Source organism: Apodemus sylvaticus, chromosome 6 (assembly GCF_947179515.1).
Source record: "Apodemus sylvaticus chromosome 6, mApoSyl1.1, whole genome shotgun sequence".
Lineage (NCBI taxonomy): Eukaryota > Metazoa > Chordata > Mammalia > Rodentia > Muridae > Apodemus > Apodemus sylvaticus.
The window spans coordinates 13,820,580-13,844,742 of NC_067477.1; the positions used below are offsets into that span (position 1 = coordinate 13,820,580).

Genomic DNA, 24,163 nt, shown 5'->3' on the forward strand with positions numbered 1-24,163 from the left:
GGACCCAGGCATGCACTATTCGTGTTTATTGAGTGCCTGCTATATGCTGGGGCCCAATGCAGGAGATGAGAGCTGTGATGGGGACTCGAAAAGGTGGGCCTGGGCTAGAGGGGCTGGGGGTCGTACTGATATGCGTCAAACTCTGACTAGAGAACTCTAGTCCTGAAGGATGATTCGTAGAAGGGGGTCTGGGCTCGTGCTTTTTGTAAACTTTTATTAAAGTGTGCGGGGAGGGAAGCCCACCGGGCGCCCCTAGGGTCCTTTCCCTAACCCAGCCCCTTTGCAGCCCGCCAGAGCTGCAGGGCAGCAGAGCGCCTGTCCGAGCTCCTCCCGCCTGCCTTCCCTCCTCTAGATTTCAGGAGAGGAAACTGAGGCTGGGGGAGAGCCCGGGGAGGCCTGCTCGGGCGCCGGGGGAAGTTGCTGGTCGAGCCTAGCCGCGGCTCCGAGGCCGGGCTGCGCCCTCGCTCGGCGGGGCGGTGGGGGAGGCGGCGTGGGGCCCGGACCGAGCAGAGCGCGCTCCCGGCGGACGCGGCGGCGGCGCCCGGCGCGAGGGTCCGGGATGGGCAGCCATCAGTCTACCCAGGTCTGTGGCGTCGTCCCAGGGAGCAGACTCCAATACTGCCTTGCGCGGGAGGGCGGGGGCAGCCCCGGGGCGGCTTCGGCCGAGCGCAGAAGAGCCCGTTGCGCGCAGGAAGTGCGATCCCGCTCGGGCCGCTCTCCGTCCCCGGGGTTCGCCGGAACCCGCAGGGTTAACAGGGGCTAGTGGGTCCCGGACGCGAAGAGAGACCGTCCAGCCAGGAGGGTCTCCACTCCGCACGCGGGCGGGTCTGCGCCAGTGGCCCGGAGCCCCGCCAGAGAACCGGGCGCGCCAGGGTTAATCCCTCGGGCCCAGGAGGGGGGGCAGGCTCCGAACCCCGAGATCGGAGGGCAGCAGGGTCCTGAGCAGAAGCAAGAGTGACTCGCTTCGATGCCGTTCCCCTCGAGCTGCGTGAGCGCCGGCCGGGTGCGTGGTTCCAACACTCTCCAGCGACTCGGCGCTCCTGCGCTGCGGGGCTCGGGAGGGACCGAGGGAGGGAACGGGGCAGCAGGGGTTAACGGAGGGCCGGGGAGCGGCGGGGGCCGCAGCCGCCCGAGAGTCGACGGGCACAGCGGGGGCCCCTCCACTAGCTAGGCTGCCAGCCGCCCGGGCCGCTGCACCCCGCATCCCCGACCGGTCCTCGGCTTGGCCCGGGGGGCGTAACTCGGCGGCGGCCCGGGCGGGCTCACCTGTTACACAGCCGCGGCCCGGCGCGCCCACTGAGGCACGGGGGTACATTTTGGGGCGCACCCGGGGCTACCCACGGAAAGGGCCAGTGGGGCGCCCTGCTGCGCGCTGACCCTCTCCTTTGCTCTCCGCAGGCCTCTGCCGCAGACATGGAGAAACTCAGGTGAGTGCCGCGGGCGGGCAGGGGGTGAGGGGGGACAGCCGGCCAGGGGGCGCGGCGGGGCCCGGGGGCGCGGGGTGGGCGCGGGTGGCGGGCCGGGCTGCGCAGCTGGGCGCGGGGCAGCGCGCGGGGCTCGGGGCGACCACGGCAGGGGCGTCATCCCCGGCCGGTCCCCAAGGCCCTCGCGCGCTCGCCCCCTGGGACCCCGGGACCCCGAGACCCCGAAGCCACGTCCCCGCCGTTGCGCTGACAGTTGTCGGGGCCGGGGTAGCGAAGTTTGCGACGATGGCGGCGGGCGGGGATAGAGCCCGCGCGGCTTCCCAGGCCCCGCGTCTTGGAGCCATTTTGGGGGAACCCCGCGGCCCGAAGCACCCCCAAGGCCTTCCTGCGCACCCCAACACAGAACGGGGGCCCGGGCTCCTAGGGGCCCCGGGGCGCGCGGCAACCAAGGGACCAGCCCATTTGAATATTCGCGGCCCGGCCGCCCTAGCCCTTATCTTCGGACAGCCCCCCTCCCCCCCCCCCCCAGTGTTTCCTCCCGAGCCGGGGCCCAGGCTGTGTGTGGTCACTAGGCCCAGTCCTTGGTTCTGGGTTCGGGGTCATCGCCCCTGGCCTGGATGGTCTCCTGCCCCCCTTGTCCAAGGCCAAAATTGTCAATATGGAAATAATTGGGTAGCAGGCCACCAGCCCCTGAAGGGTAGGCCTGACTAAGCTCAGGCCTGGCCCAAGGTGGGGCCTGGTCCAGGGGAGGGGCTGGGCCTTCCCAGCTGACCTTCAATCCTGATGATGAGTGGGCTCAGATACCCAGGTATCTGGAGACAAGAACAGAGACCACAGGCCTGGCACCAGCATGTCCTGAACTGGGAGGGGTCCAGCCTCTTGGGACCTCAGAACAAAACCATGATGTCAGTGGGCCAAGGCCCACCTTGCATGGTCCAGGCCCAAATGGAAGCATCCAGGCCTAGAAAGCCATGGTTCTATCAATGGTCATAGCAATGACCTCAGGCCCACGCCCAGGCCCTCCCCAGGCCGGGACCCCCCCACATGCCCCTCCCTGACTGTTTTACATCATCATCATCCCCATACTGAGGGAGGGGCCACTATTCAACCCAACTGGGGCTGGGGAAAAATTCAGAGGTTTCCAGAAGGCAGATAGACTCCCTGAGCATAATTCTCTCCCTCCCTCCCTCCCTATGCTCAGCCAAGGGTCTTGGGTGTGGTATGTGTGTCAGGCCTGGGGCCTGGTCAACCCGACTGGGAACACAGGTAGGTAGATGGCCTGTCTTTAGCTGAAAGGGGAGGGCTGGGGGCAGTGGTTAGGGCCTGGGCCCTGGGACTGGATTGGATCACATGACCTTCCATATTTGGTGAGGTCTAGAAGAGAGGACTCAGTATACCTCCTGGAACTGGAGTGGGAAGTGCCCCTCCCCCCCCCGATTGGGGAGGGGCCCATCCTTGTCATCCTGCTGGCCCTCTAGCTTCCCCAGCTCTCTCCAGAACATTCCTTCCCTGGTGGTATGGTTACTGAGAGCCACAGTGGGGTTCTGACTGGAGATTAGGGTTGGGCCTGAGGAGCCATGGGCCAAGGGAATGCAATCCCATGGCCTCCTCCAGGGTGTCACGGGATTTGGGGGCCCCACAGATCTAGCTTTTAGAAAAGTCCTTCCCTTCCGGGTTTGAGCTTCCTCGGCTGCAGAATGAAATGTCCCCCACCGAGGGACGTGGGGGAGGGGGGACAAGTGTCTAGTCTGGGGTCGGGAACACATCAGAGGCCCCAGGCAGGCTGTCCCCAGAGAGGGAGCAGCCCGCGGTCCCAGGCAGGAGGAAAGGTATCTGTGACTGAGCGGAAGCGCCTTGGGTATCCGGACAGAAGATGCTATGAGCTGGGCTCTGCCTCCTGGGGCAGAGAATGAGGGTGCTCAACGCCCTAGCCTGGGACTTTGGAGTTAGGCTGAGGTCTGGGAGGTCCAGCCTCGGCCCCTCCCACCGCTGCCCCACCCTGCTCCCCCACCCACCTCAGGCTAGCTTGAAGGATGGCTACCAGAGCCACAAAGTGCACAAAGCAGCCTTTTGTGAGCAGGCTTGCAGGCTCTCCCTTGCCTGTCTGCCACGCGGCGCTCAGTCCTCTTCACGCTCCCTCCATGCAGCCCTCAGTCAGTCTCTGCCTGTCCCATGTCCTCCCTGCCCGGGAAGCCTTCCCCTGCACAGCTCCACAGCGAACGTGGAGGCTCTCGACCCTCTGTGCACCGAGCTCTGCCCAGGATGCCGAGAGCCGGCCCAGCCGTTCAAAGCTGCACAGGACAGGGAACGGTGAGGTCTGCAGGGATGCCCAGGCCAGGGACAGTAGCTTCCTGAGACTGGAAAGGATTCCTAAGGATGCCCGAAGCGGGACTCAGGACCACAGGGTAGGCGGGACATTCTCCACGAGCGCAAAGACCTCCCGGCTCAGAAAGCAGTATGGGGAGAGGGGCAATGGGGAGTGGCGGTCAGGGGGCTCCCAGAAGCCTGGAATGAGATTCCTCTCCTTCCCAGGGCCACATCCGGGCACCCTGAGAACAAGACTTGGCGCTGAGCTCTCTTCTGCTAGTCCCAGTGCCTGGCAGACACCTGCACACAGTAGGACTCCTTGGGACCCCCCCCCCCGTGCATAGTGGGTGTGCAATCACACTTATTGATGACTGGCCTCAGGGATGCAGCCCAGCATCTCCCTCTGAGTCCTGCACATCCCTGCTCAGGTACTCCACCTCCAGCAGACACTTGCACACAGTAGGACTCCTTACCAGCACATAGTGGGTACACAACCACACTTATTGATGACTGGCCTCAGGGATGCAGCCCAGCATCTCCCTCTGAGTCCTGCACATCCCTGCTCAGGTACTCCACCTCCAGCAGACACTTGCACACAGTAGGACTTCTTGCCAGCACATAGTAGGTACACAACCACACTTAAAATGGCCTCGCCTCAGGGATGAAGCCCAACACCTCCCTCTGAGTCCTGCACATCCCTGCTCAGGTACTCCACCTCCAGCAGACACTTGCACACAGTAGGACTCCTTACCAGCACATAGTGGGTACACAACCACACTTATTGATGACTGGCCTCAGGGATGCAGCCCAGCATCTCCCTCTGAGTCCTGCACATCCCTGCTCAGGTACTCCACCTCCAGCAGACACTTGCACACAGTAGGACTTCTTGCCAGCACATAGTAGGTACACAACCACACTTAAAATGGCCTCGCCTCAGGGATGAAGCCCAACACCTCCCTCTGAGTCCTGCACATCCCTGCTCAGGTACTCCACCTCCAGCAGACACTTGCACACAGTAGGACTCCTTACCAGCACATAGTGGGTACACAACCACACTTATTGATGGTCTGGCCTCAGGGATGAAGCCCAACACCTCCCTCTGAGTCCTGCACATCCCTGCTCAGGTACTCCACCTCCAGCAGACACTTGCACATAGTAGGACTTCTTGCCAGCACATAGTAGGTACACAACCACACTTATTAATGGTCTGGCCTCAGGGATGAAGCCCAACACCTCCCTCTGAGTCCTGCACATCCCTGCTCAGGTACTCCACCTCCAGCAGACACTTGCACACAGTAGGACTCCTTACCAGCACATAGTGGGTACACAACCACACTTATTGATGACTGGCCTCAGGGATGCAGCCCAGCATCTCCCTCTGAGTCCTGCACATCCCTGCTCAGGTACTCCACCTCCAGCAGACACTTGCACACAGTAGGACTTCTTGCCAGCACATAGTAGGTACACAACCACACTTATTAATGGCCTGGCCTCAGGGATGAAGCCCAACACCTCCCTCTGAGTCCTGCACATCCCTGCTCAGGTACTCCACCTCCAGCAGACACTTGCACACAGTAGGACTCCTTACCAGCACATAGTGGGTACACAAGCACACTTATTGATGACTGGCCTCAGGGATGCAGCCCAGCATCTCCCTCTGAGTCCTGCACATCCCTACTCAGGTACTCCACCTCCAGCAGACACTTGCACACAGTAGGACTTCTTGCCAGCACATAGTAGGTACACAACCACACTTATTAATGGCCTGGCCTCAGGGATGAAGCCCAACACCTCCCTCTGAGTCCTGCACATCCCTGCTCAGGTACTCCACCTCCAGCAGACACTTGCACATAGTAGGACTTCTTGCCAGCACATAGTAGGTACACAACCACACTTATTAATGGCCTGGCCTCAGGGATGAAGCCCAACACCTCCCTCTGAGTCCTGCACATCCCTGCTCAGGTACTCCACCTCCAGCAGACACTTGCACACAGTAGGACTCCTTACCAGCACATAGTGGGTACACAAGCACACTTATTGATGACTGGCCTCAGGGATGCAGCCCAGCATCTCCCTCTGAGTCCTGCACATCCCTACTCAGGTACTCCACCTCCAGCAGACACTTGCACACAGTAGGACTTCTTGCCAGCACATAGTAGGTACACAACCACACTTATTAATGGCCTGGCCTCAGGGATGAAGCCCAACACCTCCCTCTGAGTCCTGCACATCCCTGCTCAGGTACTCCACCTCCAGCTGTCTATGAAACTCAGACTGCAGCACTGGGATGTCCCCGCATCTCAGCTGCCTGGTGTGTGGTGGCTGGGGGCCTCTCTCTGCTGCCCTGTTAGGCACCCCCCCCCTCTGAGCTGCAGCTTTGGCTCTGTGGGTGCAGGGGGCACTTGGCAAGGCCAAAGATCCCCTCACTGATAACCACGCCTCTGCCAAAGCCAGTCCTTAGAGCAGTAGAACATAGTGGTCTCAGAGAAGCAACCCAGAGCTGTGATCCACTGCACGTCTAACACGTAGAGCAAGCCGCCTGCACACGGCCAGCCAGCCCTGATCGCCAAGACGCCCACTCCCCAGCCCCAGCCTCAGGTCGCAGGACCCTGGCGCTCTGAGTCTATGGGAGCTCCGTCAGTGTTTCACTTGAATCCCGTCTGCCCCTTGAGCCACAGCATTCCCGGGAGAGTGGGTCATGGCAGGCAGAGCCGCTGTGGACATCCACGGACAAGCGTCCTGTGCGTGTGGCAAGGCACACACGATCACAGGCCAGAGGCACCGCCCAGGTCCTTGGCAGCTTCCCCCATCAGTAGGCATGGGGCTCTCCTTGCTGGATTCCTGTCATTTGATATCCGTCTTGCGTGGCATCGCGGGATCCAGTGTGGCTGTGGATTGTGAGTATTCTTTATACAGCCAGTTCCAGCAGGGCAGCACCTCCTGCCCCCATACGCTGCCCACTGTGCTCCTTGGGTGGACAGGACGTCACGCTTTGACACTGTTGCGTGTCTCAAGCTGGGGCACTGGGTTGGCACGCGGGGCCTGGAGTGCCAGCAGGCGCTCCACCTTTGACCAGAGCCCCGCCTGCCCCTGCTTTCTGTTTGAAGTCTTTTGTGTGTTGCTAATGGATTCTCAGGAGCTCCGCACGGCCACCGTCTTCCTGAGCTGTGTTATTGTCCCAGGGACACTCGCTCGTGCGTTTGACCCACACTTTGAACTGCTCACCTTAACGCTTTCGCGGGACCCTGTGCAGGCCGGGCTGGCTTCCAGGCCAGGGTGGGGGTGGGGAGGGGCACACACTCAAGGCTGGCTCTAGAGAAAGGAATAGCTGTCATGTAGCCTCCCACCGTGTCAGCATCCTCCTCAGGGACGCACGTCCCTTTCCTGAAGCCAAGGCTGCGACCGAGACTCCAGACCCCTGCTCCCCAGCCCCCCACCCACCCCGGCCCCCACTTCTGCCCCCCACTCACCCGATCCACCCTGCTCTCCTTCCCCTCCCTTGAAGGTCTGGCCTTGGGCCTCTGACTTGTCACTTGGACTTCAGTTTGCTCATTGACCACAGGCTCAACACATTTATTAAGCACCACTGTCTACCAGGGATATTGTAATCAAGGAATATATAGAAGAAAACACCGTAATCAGTTAGTGCAGACAGGAACTTTCCTAAACAAGTAAAATGGACAATTACATGTGCTTTGGGGACAGAAATAGGAGGGTGACCTGCATCTGTGGGGCGGGGCAGTCTTGCAAGCCTGGGAAGGCAGGCAGGAGATAACCACCTCAGGGGCCCGGTGGAGGTGGGCCAGGAGCTGGGTTCTGAGGACAGAGGGGGCTCCCTGAGCCAGATCTGCTGACAAATATGGCATGACAGGTGCTAGGCCTGAGCTCCTGACAGAGGGCAGCTGTGAGGAGACTTGTGCTTTGGGGGTGCACAGGCTTGGGCCTCCCTGCGTGTGGGGGATGCCTCCCCATCTCAGACCTTCTCTTCAGTATTCTTCCCTCTGGCCCACCCGCCCGCTACTCCAGCTAGCCAGGCCCCTCAATAAATGAGGATTTTCAAGACTCCTGACTCTACTTCTAAATCTGATGCTACTAGAGGAAGCCTAATTCTCACAAAGGTGTGAGTGACTGCCTCCTCTTGGATTCTTCCTTCAGGGATCAGACCATTGGAAAGAGGCCCAGCACATGAAGTAGTTTTTCTTCTTTCTAGCTGTTTGTCCCTTCAGAGTTTCCTGTCCCTACAGCCTAGCTGGAACCCTGTCCTACAAAGCCTCCTTCATGGGACATGCTCTTCTGTGAGAGTGAAGCCATCATCCTAGCTTGAATGCCAGGTCTCTGCCTAGTGGCTGTGTGACCTTGAGTAAACTTCTGACCCTCTCTGATTCTCTGATAATGGGTACCTACTTTAGATAGATGGAATACATTTGAATGAACTTGGCTCTTGGGCCCATATAGCACCACCCATTGGGTAAGTGACCTTATTCCCATAGTGAGGAGGAAGAGGAGGAAAAGGAGGAGGAGGAGGAGGGAGGCAAGAGGGAGAGAGTCCAGGGTTTGTGGCAGGCTCTGCTGCAATGTCAACCATGGGTGAGAAAACACAGGCAGAACTAGAGATGGATGGCCCAGCAGCTAAGAGTCTTTGTTCTTTCAGAGGACAGAGGTTTGATTCCCAGCAACTCAGAACAAGTCCAATTCTAGGGGGATCCAACACCCTCTTCTGACCTCTAGAGGTACCAGGCACACATATCATGCACATACATGCAAGTAAAATACTCGTACACATAAAATAAGGAAAAAAGAAGGAAACAGCTGCAGGAATGTGACCTTCCGAGCTGCTCGGGGGGGCTGCCTGCTTCATACACGCCACACGTCCCGCCGAGATCCAGGTAACCCAAATCCCTAGCCAGGGCACCAAGTGTCAGGAGGCCTCATGACCCTGGGGCAGAGATGGAGGGAGGCTTAGGGGCATAGTGAGTCTCTGGAGGAACATCAGGTAGTCACAAGTGGCCCATGGGCTTTTGTTTCAGATTGGGAAACTGAGATACCCCAAAGACAACTTCCTCATGGGGTGCCTCCCCCCAGACGCTGGCATTAACATACGCTGTCAGCACCACAGCTCTGGGGACAGCCTGTGAGAGCATGTGTGCACATGTAGGGAGGAGCAGACCTGTGGGGGTGAGGAGGAAGGGACACCATGGACCCTGGGTGTCTGGGGGGCTCCAGGCAGGGACTGTGTACTTGCCCAGCAGCCTCTGTCCCTGCACCACCCCAGACCTTGATGGCTTTATGACTACAGAGCAGAGAGTGCACACAGCTACCCCAATAGTGAATCCCCACAGTTGGTGACAGTGGCGAGGGGCTGAAGGTTGGTCCTCAAGCCAGCTCGGTGCCCCTGATCCAGGTTCTGAGGGGTGTGGCACCCAGGTGACAGGCCATCTGTCCACTGTCCTCCCCTGCATACCAACCCTGTCTTAGGGGGGCAGGGATGAGCATGCCAGGCAGGAAAGACAGGAGCCCCAATAAAGCTGAGTACTGTAGATGCTCCTGGGGCCCATGTAGCCCCTCTGCTTAGCCTCCGCGGGGGCTACTGTTTCTACTCTACTCCCTGCTACGATGCCCCCAAGCATAGTGCTGCCAGCTCTCCAGTGCGGGCACCCTGCAGGCTGTGCCTTCCCCTGGCTGACCCAGGCCCCACGCCAGCTCAAGCCCCCAGCCCCATATATCCTGTCCCAGGATGGAACTCCCCCCTGCCTTTGACCCCAACCCAAGCACAGCTTGGTGACCTCCCCAGCCCAGGGGAACTGCTTCAAGACTAGGTCCAGAGACTGGGGAGGTGGGGTAGGGAGGAGGCAGGAGGAGGGAGAAGAGGCGGGGTTGAGGAGCACAGGAAGGAAGGGGCCCATTCTGTAGGCAGGGTCAGTGGGAGGGGTAAGGAACGTCCAGGACTCTTCAGACATGGGAGAGGCTGTCTGTGAAGAGATTCCCACGCGCCCCACAGACAGGTGAGACAGAGGATGGAGACGAAGGGAATTAGAAGCGCCAGGGACCATGGCAGCCTGTGATATTTGCTGCTGGGGATTATTGTGAGCGTGTGCACCCAGGGGAGGAGAGTGGCAACCTCAGAGGATGCTGGGAAAGGGTAACCAGCCAGCCAGACGCCAGGTGAGGGACAAGAAGGGAGCGGCGGGCGGGCGTTATTCAGTGCCGCAAGCCCGGCGGGGATATGGACACAGACAGCAGGGATGGAATGCATTTCCGGCAGCAGAACGGACAGTGCCTGAAGATCAGGGAAGGTGGTTATCGAAGTGTGAAAAGCAGCCACCCACAGGACTGCTGGAGAGAATGATCTAGAAGGAGGGGCTCACTGATTCAGGAAGGAAGCCAGTGATGGAACTGGCAGAAAGCAGGCAGGGCCCAGAGGGTTGTCCCAGGCGCATAGCACAGGTGTCAGGCAGATGCGGGTAGGTGGCACGTGGGGGTGACATCTGTGGAGGTTCCCTTAGACCTCCTCCTGGCTCCATGCAGTAGGTGGGCGGGAGAGGGGCTGGGGTAGGGCAGAGACATGAGGGTGATGGTGGCACTCCAGGTCAGAGCATCTCTAGGGGCCGAGTCCAGGCGGGAACCTCCTATCCTTGGGGTGGGGTGAGGGCATCAGAAGCCTTGAGGCCGAGTGTAGAGGTAGAGAAGGGCAGTGCCCTCGCGGGACCGGGGCTGTGCCCAGCCCTGTGGTTTCATAGCTGCTCTGGGCATCTTGCTCTGCCAACCCCAAGGGCTCTCTAGGACACAGCTCCTGGCACATGGCTCTCCCGGTAGGGGAGGGTGGCTGGTAGGGCTGCAGCTGCCTGATAAGATGAGGTGAGGAGCTGCTCTCTGCCTGCCGTGGCTCCTGATCTGACAGAGGGACCCTGTCAGCCCGAACTGCATGGCCATGGAAGCTGGAGATAGAACCAGGGCAGATGGAGACCCGTGATCCCTAGGTGTGACCCCTTCCAGACAAGCCCTTGCTGTGGCCACAGAACCGCAAGTGACGACCCCATCCCTAACACACGCCAACACGGAAGGCACACAGGCACACGCGCATGAGCTTTCCATGGGGGGCGGGAGGGGCTGTCGGTTTTGTGACACAGTGACCATGAAGGCAGCACAGCAAGACTTATATTGGCATCTGGCCTCTCCACTGGGGCTGGGTTGGGGGTTAGGACAGCACAGAACTGAGCCCACCTAAGTGCTGTGACCTAGCACAGGCCTGACCTTACCCACTCCATACTGTTTCCTCAGCTGGAAAGTGGGGGTGGGGAAGGGAGCTCTGAGGAGATGGTGGACAGGATGGATGGGGCTCCTGCGAGTGTCCAGTCATCCACTGTCGGTGACTCACCAGTTCTTGAGGGAGGGGCAGCCACAGGTACGAAGGACAGAGCCATCTAGTGGTGACCACAGCACAACAGACTCTGAAGATACGCAGAAATGTCCGGACGGACGTAACGCAGCACAGGTCAGCCCCCGGCCCCCGATGCAGCACAGGTCAACCCCCGGCCCCCGAGGTGCTAAGGGTAGGTCGTTTCGGCTATTCCATGGGGTCAGCGGTGGCCCGGAGCTGCCACAGGGAGCGGGGGCAGTCCTTCGGGGTTTAGCAATGTTTGTACTATCTGGGCATAGGGTTCCCAGGGAGCTAGCTTGAGGCTCAGGAGGGGACAGGTTAGGCTACTTGATAACATGAACACAGCCCTGGGGTCATGCCTGACCCTGCTCCTGCACTGTTAGGTAAGGTGCTGATGCCTGAGATAGCCCATAGGGCTTAGTGGACAGGTGACTACTGCAACTATCCACTCAGTCATAAGACTGAGGGGGCGGCATGCAGGTGGGGACCCTCCTGGAAGAATACCCCAGGCCCAGACGACAGGGGAAAGCCATGAGGCTCTGCGGCAAACACAAGCTGAGACGGGTGGCCTGAAAGATAGGAATCTGGGCATTTAGGCTGGGTACAGTGGCCAGGGCAGGGTGTGGTCTGCTTAGCCATCTAATTGATAGAAGACCTTGGAGTTAGGAGCCCCCGGTGGTGTAGAAGACCCCTGCACTCTCACATTCAAAGGTTACTAGGCTGGCAACGCGATCATCCCCGGGAGCAGTTTTTGGCCTCTCCAGGGAGAGCTGACCTGCTTTCAGGTAGGAAAGAGTTAACCTGGGGCAGACAGAGTAAGATCCTGGCAGAGGGGACATGGGAACAAAGTCACGAAGATGAGAAAGCACTGCTTGCAGCATGTGAAGAATGACAAGCAATTTGGTGTTGTCGGAGCATGACTGCTTGGGCCATGCTAGAGAGAAGGAAGGCTGCGTACAGGCTTTTGGCAGGGCCCCACAAAGCAGGTCCAGAGAGCCCGTGGCCGCCACTGATCCTGGACCAGTGAGCAAAAGCCCAGCCCCACGCCATCACCGCGTGGACCAGAAGGCAGTCACCAGGCAAACATGAGCATGAGTCCCCTGAAGGGCAGGTGGTCCAGCATGGTGAGAAGATTCCCAGAGCCAGGGGAGGCATCAAGTTGAGCATCCCAAGAAAGAGGAGGGAGGCTGGACATCCTGGGGGGTGGGGGTGCGACGTGGCTGTGGGAGGGAGGACAGTGGCTGGTGAGTCTTAGGAAGGAACTCAGTGGAAAGGACCAGCCCTGCTAGCTCAGAAGCCTTCAGCTACGGTGCAGATGGGGCTGGAACCTTTGCCTGGGCACTCGAGCGAGCACGGGCAGCCTCAGGCTCCACAGGTGCCTGTGGCTGTCTGCACCTAAGATGAGTAGTGACAGTCCCTGCTTCCTTGCAGTGTGAGGAGGCTCTGCACCTGCTGTTCCTTCAGTGTCCAGAGTGTTCTCTACCCTCACAGCCCTTGCTGGTCCCCAGGGTCCCTCAGAGCTGCCTTGTCCGACAGTTCCCCAGAGAGGAAGACAGACATGTCAACAGACGCCCTCCCTAAGAGAAAGGATTGTTTCCATGCATGGTAGGGAGGATATGGGCTCCATGCATGCTAGGAAGCAGCACGTGACAGAGCCCCACCCTCTGCCTTCCTGAGAGGCACCCAGTTCCAGCATCACCTGGTCGTACACATCATGGTGGCATGGTCTCAGGGCAGCCTCGATGACCAAGCTAGGGCAATCTCTGGCCCTGCTAGAGATGGGTACAACCCACAGCCGGCTCACTTCCTCCTGTTGTCTCTCCTGAATGGGGTGTGAGACTGGAGTAGGCTGGTCCACACCTCAGTCCTGAGACTCGCCTGGTGATCTTGGGACTGTGGGCCTTTCCTCGGGTGTGGGAGAATGTTTCCTGTACCAGATGCTACACTGACAGTTTCCATGAGTTGCCTGACTTAGAACAAAAGCAGGTATTTAATGGTGCTTAATAAATGCACAATGTAAGTGACCAGAGTCAGGCCAGGTAAACCCCTCTCAGCCCAGACACATTCAGCCCTTCCCTGGAGCTCAGTTTCCCCTTAGGTCCCAGACTTCATCTAGTGCTGATCTACCCAAGCTCCTGAGATCCTGCAGAGGTGCGCTTGACTGGAACGTATTGGCAAGGGTTTTCGAGGAGGACTCTGTGGCTACTGTTGTTGGCCTTGGCCAAGCCAGGAAGGGAGAGAGAGGCCTGCTTCAGCCTCTGCAGCCTTGGGAGTGGTTATCATGTGAAGGGCTGAGAACCCCCAATCCCTGACCCCACAGCGGTCAGCTTATCACTCGACGCCTGTGGGAACATTTTTCCAGTGACAAAATTTGATCCTAAGAAAAGTTTTTCTTCCGATTTTTCCTCTATAGAAAAGATGACAAATCCAATATATACACTTTTTTTTTCAATTACCCAGCATTCCACTACCCAGGCGTAACAAATGAACATTTCTTTTCTTCTGTGATGGTCTGTGCAGTGAGTTTTTAAAATGGGATTACAAAGCTCTTGGCACGTCTGCCTTGTCCTGAAGCCCTTTTTGAAAACTCGCTTTCTGGGCCAGCCAGGAGCTTCTGTAAATGGAACTGGCCCACCTCGGTGGCTTCTTGACCGTACCTCAGCCCTAAGTATGGACATGGGTGCCCCCTCAAGCCCACGTGTCAGGCCTGACCGAGAAGGTTCCAGGCAGGCCATGGCCCTGTGACAGGCACACATGTGTGGCACTACCCTCCAGCAGGGCAGCGCCAGAGCAGGACTGAACCAGATCTGTGTCCTTTACTATATACCCACCCACCAGCCAGCCAGGCTCCAGCACAGGCGCGCTGGGGTTGGGGTGAGGTAGATGAGCAAGGTCCCAGCGAGGAGAAAGAGACACCTATCTGCAGACCCCAGAGCCCGAAGGGCAGTCAGGTCGCTCTCTCCGTGTCAGCCGATGTGGCCTCCCTGCCGAGAGGAGCCGCCTGCTCCTTTCAGCAGGAAGTCAGGCACATCAGGAACAGAGCCTGCCAGAAACCCAGCCCCAGTGCAGGATGGGCGATTGACAGATCTAGAGCAGGCGGGAGGGGAGACTTTCTCCCTACAACATACCTGAGGCTAAGATAAGAGGATGCATGCCTGTGGGTAGGAAGAGCACCCCCAAATTAACCCAACTGGTGACCAAGGAACCCTACCCCAGGGGTACTTAGGTCGCCAGTGAGCTTTGGGGCCCCCAGTGGGGCCATCAGGTGCACAGCTGCCCCCCAATCATCCCGCCCTTGTCACTTGGCCTCAGCCCCACGGCTGTGGCCCCGTGCTGCACCCCACACGTTCTGAGCCGCTCCGTCCTCTTCGCCCACAGGCTGCACAGCCCCTGGGTGCCCTTGTGCCTCGGGCAGCCCCGAGTCCTGCAGGGCCGCCTGGCCAGGTCCTTACCCTCGCTCTGGGACAGGTAACACACCTGTTGTCTCCCCTTGTATGCCCCCAGTCCTTGGTGTCTCTTTGTCTGTCCCAGGACTTGTGTCCCATGTCTGCGTCCAGCTTCCCCAGGACAGATGGCCTCAGAGGAAGTCTCCTGGCTCACAATACCTTGTTGCTACAGCCCAGCTTCACCTTTGGGCTCCTGTGAGTGGCCAGAGAGACCTTACAGAAGGAAACCCGTTCCTTCAGGCCCCCCATTGAAGCAGGGGATCAGGAATAATGCCTGCCCGAGGTCTTCTGGTGGGTGAAGGGGACCTAGCGCAACAATGTAGCTGCCCTTCCCTCAGCAGGATACTGGCCAAAAGAAAGCCGCCATCATCACTCCGGGACTGTGAGGCTCTGGTTGCCACTCTCAGTTCCTCAGCGCCCTGCCCCTGTGCATAGTTAAGGAGCTGTTTCCAAATTGTGTTCCCCTTCACAATTCGATGGCCTGTGAACTAAAATAAACCACACTCTCCCTGGAAAAAACAAAAACAAAAACAAAGAGGCTATGTCTAGGTACCAGGAAGCCCTGACCCAGCTGCTACGCCTATCCAGCCAAATCCCCGCCCGTTAGCAGCACAGAAGCCTACAACTTAAGCTCATCTCCCAGTGGCCTTGCAGCCCCACTCCCACAGGGTCACCTCCCACACTATCCCATCCTGTCAGGTCTCGTATCCAGCGCAGATACCAGCGACAGCTGTGCTCCCCATATATAGAAAGGCCATTCTGCTTTACAGGTGTGGAAACTGAGGCCCCAGGAGAAATCCGATTAGTCCCTGGGAGAATAGGACATTGGCTGGAGATGATGGCAGTACCCAAGTAACCACCAGGGCCCTCCCTGTCCCGGAGCTCCTGACCCCAGAGTGCGGCCAGATGTGAGGGAGGGAGGAGGAGTGGCCTGCCGCGGCTCTCTCTGGGTTTCAGGGTTCAGAGGGCAGGCTGGCAGCAATGGGCTAGGACTGGTGGGTGGCACCCAAGACGATGCAGCGCAGTGGCAGTTCTGACAAAAGCCTACGGGGAGGAAGGTGCCAGATGCAAGGGAGATGACATCATGGGGGCGCCACGAGCAATGATGGGTGTCTGGGTCAGGGGCCTGGGTGACGATGTCACCACTGCAGCAAGCAGGCTGCAGCTGGGTTCTGTTGGCCAACAACTGTCCTGGAGGAGTAGGTAGCTACGATAGCTGGGGGGCAATGGGGAATCAGGGCCAAGAAGGGCTGGTGGACCCGTGAGTCATCCTGTGTCTAGATGACCACTAGATGTCCAGGGTAAACTAAGGCTCCGTGGGGCAATGCTTCGTGGCGGGTCCCGGCTCTGCACCTAATGCACCATGGAGTCTGTATCATGTTGGTTGGTTCTCAAAGCCAGGGAGAGGAAGGAAGGGGAGGATGGCGCTGGCTCAGTCTTAACAGGGTGGGCAGAATCCACACTGAGAAAAGAGGGGTGGCTACAGGCAGGTGGGGCAGGCTGCCTCACGGGCCCTAGAGAGTCACGATCGAAGGCAGGGGCCTAACAGGCTGCAGCCACAGCCTCTGAAGAGCTTGGCCTGGAGGCTGGCAGACTGTGAAGAGCCAGGCCATCCCAGCAGATGGACGAATGCCCTCGCCTGTTCCCAAGGGCTCAGCCTCCTCCTGTAGTCTGTGGCCTACAGTCAGGAGCCCCCAGCCTCAGAGGCTAATGTTCACTACGACTCTGCTTTGGATGAAGTGGGTATTCAGGGAGCCTGCCACCCCACATAGGAGGGAAGGCCTGAGTAGTGCCTGTCTGGATTGGGATGGCGTATCCAGGCGGACTGCCTGGAGGAGCAAAGCTTAGACAGCTGGGCAGGGCGGCGGAACACCTGGCAGCCAGGCCCATGTGGGCAGCAGTGCCCTGCCTCTGGGTTTCCTTTGGATTCTCCTTTTGGGGACTGAGTCTCAGGATGCCCCGCCTCCTTCCCTTAGGCCTGGGCAGGAGTCCAGGAACGCTTAATACAGGCGGGCGGCTGGGAGTGTGCCTGGCGCGTGCAGCCGACTCACAAGGTTGAGGACACCTCTGATGGGCATGCCTGCCCACCCTCCACACCCCTCACTGGATTTTACGTCAGGGAGGTCCTGACTTAAAATCTGGGCAGAGTTGTGGCTCCCAGCACCTGCCACCCCTCACCCTGTTTCCAACATGGCTCTTGAGACCCCTAACACCCCCCCCCCCCCCGCCTTACAGCAAGTCTTCTAGAAGTTACCTCTTTGGTGTTGGGGCCCCCAGGGGGCAGCGCGGGAGTCCTGATCCCTGAGGGGACCTGAGTGCTGGCACAGACCGCCATGTGGGGTACATGGGGGGGCAGGGATATGCTTGAGTGCACACATGCAATTGCCGATCACATGCCCGCGGCATGCCTGGCTGGCCAGTGTGGCCTCAGTTTCCCCGTGTTCGGCGCCACAGCCTGGCCAGCTGCCTGGTGTCTTGCAGTGCTCTGCAGGAACAGAAGGGCGAGCTGCGTAAGCAGCTGTCCTACACCACACACAAGCTGGAGAAGCTGGAGACCGAGTTTGACTCCACGCGCCACTTCCTGGAGATTGAGCTGAGGCGTGCCCAGGAGGAGCTGGACAAGGTCACCGAGAAACTGCGCAGGTGAGGATGGGGCTGTGGTGGGTTGGGGGGAAGGAGATAGATCATTCCAGTCCCACCTCTGGGGGGTGTTTAGCCTGCAGAAGCAAGAGCGGAGCAGCCCACCTAGGGCTTGAACCTGGGTCCACTGATACTAGTGGCAGGCCCCTTCAGCACCGTCTCCCAGACCTCACCCCCTGTGCTCTGGCTTCGGACAAGCAGCAGTAGCACAGAAGGGTCTGCTTCCAGCCCCTACCCCACCCTCGCTGGCCACTGATCTCCTGAGATGAATCTGAATGTAGAAGCGGCATCCTTGAGTGGCCTGGGGACTCAGGATGCATCGAGAGGAGGGCGATTCTTAACATATTTTCCTTCTGTGCGTTTATTTTTTTCTAAGCCCTATTGTGGGCATCCCCAGCTTAGAAACACAAAGGCGACACAGACCGCTGGAGGTCGAATTTGTTTTAAATATTTAGAGTAGCAGCTGGCGCTGTCCTGAGGGCATTTTGTCCCCCATCGAATGGCCCCATTCTTCTGGCTTCTGAATGTCACCGACAAGCTGTGCAGAAGGCAAGCTCAGGCGGTGCAGCCAGACCTTGGTGGAAGTCCCACTCTGCCACTTAACTGTATTAAGCATCTTTTTGTGTCCCTTTCCCATCGGCAAGACAGAAATAACACTGCAAAGGTTGCCTAGAGGACACAGGGCCACCATACCCAGTCCCCCAGCCACCAGCAGTAGCCGTCCATAGCCCACCGCCCCGTCTCTACCTGCTTTCCCAAGTGGAGCCACCCTTGCTCTGGCACGCATCCCAGGCTGCGCACACGTGTGTCTCCTTCGCGTGTGCAATTGACCCATAAGCCACCCTGCCAGCGTCTGAGACGCGTGGATACACCTTCCCATGTTCCCTCCAAGGAGCCCTACTGTGGGTGGGCGGAACAGCGGGGCTTCGGCCATGGTCTAGGAGATCTTAGGCACAGACGTTGGATCAGGTAGTGTTGCTTGGAGGAGCCTGTCAGGTGCCTGGTAGCCACGCTGGGAAGGGCATGATGGCAGTGAGGTCGCCGGGGTGGGAGGAAGGTCAGGCCTTGCAAGTCACCAACCTGCTGCTTCCTGCTGTAGGATTCAGAGCAACTACATGGCGCTCCAGAGGATCAATCAAGAGCTGGAGGACAAGCTGTACCGGATGGTAAGGCTGGGCGGGGCGGCCCCTGGTGGGAGCTGCCCTCAGGATAGCCATGAGGTGAGACCCAGGGCAGGTGAGCCTAGCTGGCAGCACAGGGGACAGCCGTGGGGTTCTGCCACCTCCCCTATATTAGGATGAGGAGGTTCCCACTTGGTTTTGTCTAGTGTCGGTGTTCAGTGCCCGCCTGTCTTCAAACTGATACCCAAAGGGGCAGGACAGGTGCGGGGCTGGGCTGAGTGAGATGGGCGGGGCAAGCCACGCCCCCACCTCTGAAACAAGGACAGGAGCAGGTAACCTAGGGTCAGTGGGATCCATTGGCCTAAGCTAGTCCAGCTGGTCAGTGGTGGGATGGGATTAAACCTAGGTCAGTCTGCGGTCTTAGCCCTTCCTCCGTCAGCCTTCTGGGCACCTTGTCAGCAACAGCTGTCGGGCTCACAGAAGCCTTGACCTAACAGCTGGGCTACGGCGCTAACCACAGACCACTCCTTCCCCACTGCCCAGGGCCAGCACTATGAGGAAGAGAAGCGTGCCATGAGCCACGAGATTGTCGCCCTCAACAGCCACCTGATGGAGGCTAAGGTGACCATTGACAAGCTGTCGGAGGACAACGTGAGTGTCGTGGACATTTGGCGCCTAGAGGGATGTGGCACGTGTTCTCTGAGGGCTTCCCAGGGGAAGCCGAGGCAGGCAGGGCCTTTCTGATTCCAAGGGACCCCAGCCTGGCTCCGGAGAAGGGTGTAGGCAGGGCAGTGAGGACTCAGGCAGTGTTCAGGGTGACTGGGCTAGGACAGACCTCTGATGGAAGGACCGGAGGAGGAATTCAGGAGGCCTCTGCCCCACACCCGGTCCCAGACGGCTCAGGACTTGTAACTTCAGCCAGCCCCAGTATCTTACCACAGCTGTGTAGATATCCCCGTAAGATGGCCAGCCACCCTCCTGCTGTCTGTCCCCTGTGATTAGCCTCTGTCCTTACTGCAAGATCAGATGAGGGTCTGACAGTGGGAGGTGCCAATTGTGCCAGCCGTGCATCTGTTAGTCTCACTAGTGCATGGCTTAGGATTTGGAGACTTGGCACTCAGAGGCCTGGTGGCCTGGGCCCTTCCTGGGGCAGGGAGGTCCCAAGCAAAAGACAACTCAAGCAAGGGACCCAGCTCTCGTGCGCAGCGACTTTCCGAAGTCACCTGCTTCTCTGCATGGCGTCCCTTACTCATCGTGGCTGACCTGGGCTGGCTGTTCTGTGACCACGGCCTTCTGGGCCCCACGGCAGCTGCTGATGGGGGCTGGCTTGTAACTCTGTTCCTAGGACGTTCAGGGAGGAGTTGAGAGGGTCTGGAAGACCTCTCAGGCAAGCCTGGCGCCAAGGCAGGATGGGAGGGCAGCCCAGGACACTGGTCCCAGCGGACTGGAACTGAGGCAGCTGTCCTGGGCTCTTTGGGCAATGCCGGCGCGTCCTAGGCCAGCTGTAGTTTATGGAGAACAGGAAGGAACCGTCCAACGCAGGCACATGCAACAGAGACTTGTTTCCAAAGGGGAAACACCCCTCGTTCCTACTGTTTGCATCTGTTTTCAGCTCATGAGGCTGAGCAGGGTCCCACTTGCACCTGGGGTCACAGACCTGCCCCGACCCCAGCACTGCCTGGCAAACCAGCCCCTAGACCCGCCAACACCACGGTGAAGTGTGTTGAGGCAGAAGCAGGAGACTGGGATGGGCGGGGCTGGGACTCATCCCTGTCCCTGACTTATGCCCAGAACTCCCACTGAGTCAGTCGATTCCAGGAGCTACAGGAATAGGAACCCCAGATGTGGTAGATCAACCTGCTAACTTCTCGGAGCTCAGAGCTGATGGGGGGCCCACCTGTTGCTGCACCAGCCTGGGGGGGGGGGCGGTGTTGACCGGGCACCCTCCACACGCCAGCAGGTCAAAGCAGTGACACTGTGGAGCCCAGGCAGGGATCAACCAGGACCAGCCGCCCCGCCTGCTCTGGGCGCCGGCCAGGGCGGCTGCGCCAAACGCCCGTCTCTTGTCTTCCAGGAGCTCTATAGGAAGGACTGCAATCTAGCGGCCCAGCTGCTGCAGAGCAGCCAGACCTACGGCAGGGCCCGTAAGGTGTCCGAGGTAACGTGGCCCCGCCCCAAGCCAGGCCCCGCCCCGTCCCGGGACCACCCGGCTCCTTTTGGGCCACCCCACCCCGAAGCCTCTCCCCACCCTCCAGGAAGAAGCTACCGGGTGAGCCTGAACCCTCGTCCCTCGTGCACCTGGGTCCCGGCTTCCTGATGGTGAAAGGTGTCCCCACACCACACTTCCCAGACACACACCTGTTTCATTGGAGGGCTGCCCCACACAGCCACCCCCGTGGGGCCTGGTCACAATTAGAGACAAGAAACACACATGAAGGACAGGCTTTATTGAAGTCACAGAGCGAGCTACAGCAGAGCCCAAGTCAGCACAAGGCTGCCCGGTACCAAAGTAGACCGAGTCCACCATGCCCGTCTGTGACCATCTAGCCAGACTGTCTCCCACACCACACATGCACAAGGAATCTCCTACCTAGACCACTTTCCATGACCCCGTTCCCTAGGCCTGGCCAGACCCACGACACTCACAAACTAGATCAAACAATAGCAGGACACTCCTTACCTGCCACAGGCACTCTGGAGACCCTTGGCCTAGCACTGGCCGCTCAATCTTTGTTGCATCTGTTTTTCTGAGTCTGTCTTGTTCAGCTGTGCATGGGGAGGGGGCCCCACACCGTGGTCTGGCAAGAACAAGTCACCCCTCACTAGGCAGGACCCAGAGCCGAGCCTAGCTAGGTTCCAGCCTCTCTAGACTGACCCAGCTCTGCTGGGCCATTGGATTAGGGCGGGTAATGGGGAGCCCTGGGTGCTGAGGCCATCTTCGTCCTTGGGGGTAAAGTTTGTTCCCGCTGGTGTGTGGTAAGGCACCTAGGGAGGCCTGTTGTCTGTCTGTCTGTCTCTGTCTGCGACGACGACGACGACGACGACGGGCGCTGGTGTGGCCCTGGCCTCAGGGCCAGGGCTGAGCCGCTTTGCTATGACCTGTCCCCATTCTCCTGTCCTCCTCCCACCCGTTCCAGCTGCCCTCGGAGTTCCAGCAGTGCGTGAGCCTGCACAAGGAGAAGCACAGCTGCAGCCTGCCGTCGACGTCGCTGTGCCACCCGACCTACGCCGACAGCGTGCCCTCCTGCGTGCCCTCCTGCGTCATGGCCAAGGTGCTGGAGAAGCCGGACCCGGGCAGCCTGTCGTCCTCGGCCTGCGACCTGGGCTACCGTGACAGCGGCGTGGAGAAGTCGGGCTCGCGGGCCCCGTACAAGGAAGACCTGTACGACAGCGACACGGCGCTCTACTGCCCCGACGGGCGCGAGCACGGCCGGCGGCCCAGCGTGGACACGCCGGTGACCGACGTGGGCTTCCTGCGGGCGCAGAACTCCACCGACAGCGCGGCGGACGAGGAGGAAGAGGTCGAGGGGGCGGCCTACCCCGGCGCCTACCGCCGCCGCCGCGAGGCCTACCAGGGCTACGCGGCCTCGCTGCCCACCTCCAGCTCCTACTCGAGCTTCAGCGCCACGTCCGAGGAGAAGGAGCACGCGCAGGCGAGCACGCTGACCGCCTCGCAGCAGGCCATCTACCTGAGCGGCCGCGACGAGTTCTTCGGCCGCAAGCAGTCCGCCACCTACGCGAGCGGCCCTCGCTTCGCCAAAGCCGCGGCGACCCTGGGCCCCGCGCTCGAGGCCCAGGGAGCCTCGGGCTTTGCTCGGACTGTGAATCCGTACCCGGCCGAGCCCTACCGCTACTCGGCCTCCCCCGGGCCCCAGCAGGCTCTCATGCCGCCAAACCTGTGGAACCTGCGGGCCAAGCCGTGCGGGAACCGGCTTGCCGGGGAGGACATTCGAGGCCAGTGGCGTCCCGTGGGCGTGGAGGATGTCGGCGCCTACCCGTACCAGGCCGGCGCCGCGGCCCGCGCCGCCTCGCCCTGCAACTTCAACGAACGTTACTACGGCGGTGGCGGCGGCGGCGCTAGTGGCGGTAGCAGCCCCGGCCACGAGGCCGAGGGCCGCGGCAGCCCCCTCTATGCCTCCTACAAGGCCGATAGCTTCTCTGAGGGCGATGACCTGTCCCAGGGTCATCTGGCCGAGCCCTGCTTCCTGCGAGCAGGTGGCGATCTGAGCCTCAGCCCTGGCGGCCGCTCGGCTGATGCTCTCCCTAGCTACGCAGTCAGCGATGGGGATGGGGATAGGCTTAGGGTCCAGCTGTGTGGGGCTGTCAGCAGCCCCGAGCCTGAGCATGGCTCCCGCGAGTCTCTGGAGCGTAGCTCCATTGAGGAGTCTCCTGAAATGCACCCTCCCACCCGTCTCAGCCCCCAGCAGGCCTTCCCAAGGTCTGGAGGCTCTGGGCTGAGCCGCAAGGACAGTCTCACTAAGGCTCAGCTCTATGGTACCCTGCTCAACTGACTGCCATCAGCAGGCTGCAGTCAGGAGCCCCCAGCCACCCTGCCCCATGTAGGGAGTAGCTAATGCCCTCACCCAGTCCCAACGCCTGCTAAGGAACAGCAGTTCCAGTTCCAGTTCCAGTTCCAGTTCCAGTTCCAGTTCCAGTTCCAGTTCCAGTTCCAGTTCTAGTTCCAGTTCCAGTTCCAGTTCTAGTTCCAGTTCTAGTTCCAGTTCCAGTTCCTTGTGACTCTCTTACTCCCACCCCAGTAGAACCTGAAGAGATGCCCTCTGACCTCTGCCCTCTGCCCTCTTCCCTATGCCGTCGTCTTGTCCACCCCAGCTTCTGCTGCAAATCCAGAATAGTCCCGCTCTGCACCCTTCCCTGAAGTGAGCATCCCCTGATTTGTAAGTGAAGCTATTTTTTTAGGGAAAAAGAGTGTTGTTTGTTCGCGCACTTGCCGCCAGATCCTGGATGGCAGCCTTGGCGCACCCCACATGAATCCTTCATTGCCAGTGAGGGTGCGTGGGGCCTGCCCCAGGGAAGGGGAGGCTGAGGCCCTAGAGGGACCAGTCTCCACAAGAGGGAAGAAGCCAGAAACAAGGGAACAAGTGGGAAGTTCTGTACACTGAGGAGGGGACCAAAGCCACTTAGGGCGCAGAAAATGTGTTATGCTCTCGTGTCACAGTGTAGCCAGCACTCTGCCCTAATCCACCCTGAGCTCTTCCATGGCCCGGCCTGTGAGCCCTGTGAGCCCAAGAGAGGCCAGGGACACCCCCAGAACAGCCGGTGCTTGTTTCTCCCCTCCCCCTCCCCACACCACCTGACTCTACCTCAGACATGAGGCTCCTCCCACCCCTGTGAACTTGTGAACTTGTCGTCTGTGATGCATGCCAGTCGTCAGTACTGTATTCGCATTCCTTAATAAAGGACAGCAGTGGAAAGTGCCCAGGTTTGCATTGTTTCTTTCCCGGCAGCGTTCATTCACCAGGACTGGTGTCCCTCACTGGTCCCTGGATGGTAGAGCCACCAACTGTGTCCTCTGATGGCACTGCTGTGTCTGCCTCCTTGTGACTCGCCCTGCAGGGGTCTACACAGCTTGCCTTCCAGTTCATGCAAGCCTGTGTCTGCTTCACTGACAAACACGGGCACGGGTCTGTGTCTCTGCTTCCTGCTCGTGTCCCCCAGTTTCTTTGTGTGCCTGGTTATGTGTGTGACACATGGTCATTCAACCCCTAAAAATGCACCGTGGGGTTTTCAACAAAGCCCAGGACAGAGGCTCCTTCCTGCAAAAGGGGTCTCCATCTGCTTCCTGTGCACACCCAAGGGGAGAGCTACCTCATTCCAGCCCCATGCCCT

General features: G+C 59.7%; 1 protein-coding gene across 2 annotated transcripts; it reads left to right on the top strand.

The window, feature by feature from the left end:
* The first annotated feature begins 1,405 nt into the window (after positions 1 to 1,405).
* Begain (brain enriched guanylate kinase associated) lies at positions 1,406 to 23,751 on the top strand. 2 transcript variants are annotated; one of them, XM_052185032.1, is made up of 6 exons: positions 1,406 to 1,427; positions 17,037 to 17,198; positions 18,295 to 18,361; positions 18,860 to 18,967; positions 20,391 to 20,474; positions 21,454 to 23,751. In XM_052185032.1, the coding sequence occupies exons 1-6, from the start codon at positions 1,414 to 1,416 to the stop codon at positions 22,825 to 22,827; spliced, it is 1,809 nt and encodes a 602-aa protein (XP_052040992.1). In that variant the 5' UTR covers positions 1,406 to 1,413; the 3' UTR covers positions 22,828 to 23,751. The 2 variants fall into 2 exon arrangements, with proteins under 2 accessions (XP_052040992.1, XP_052040990.1); XM_052185030.1 differs by lacking the exon at positions 1,406 to 1,427 and adding an exon at positions 9,653 to 9,733.
* The last annotated feature ends 412 nt before the right edge of the window (positions 23,752 to 24,163 follow it).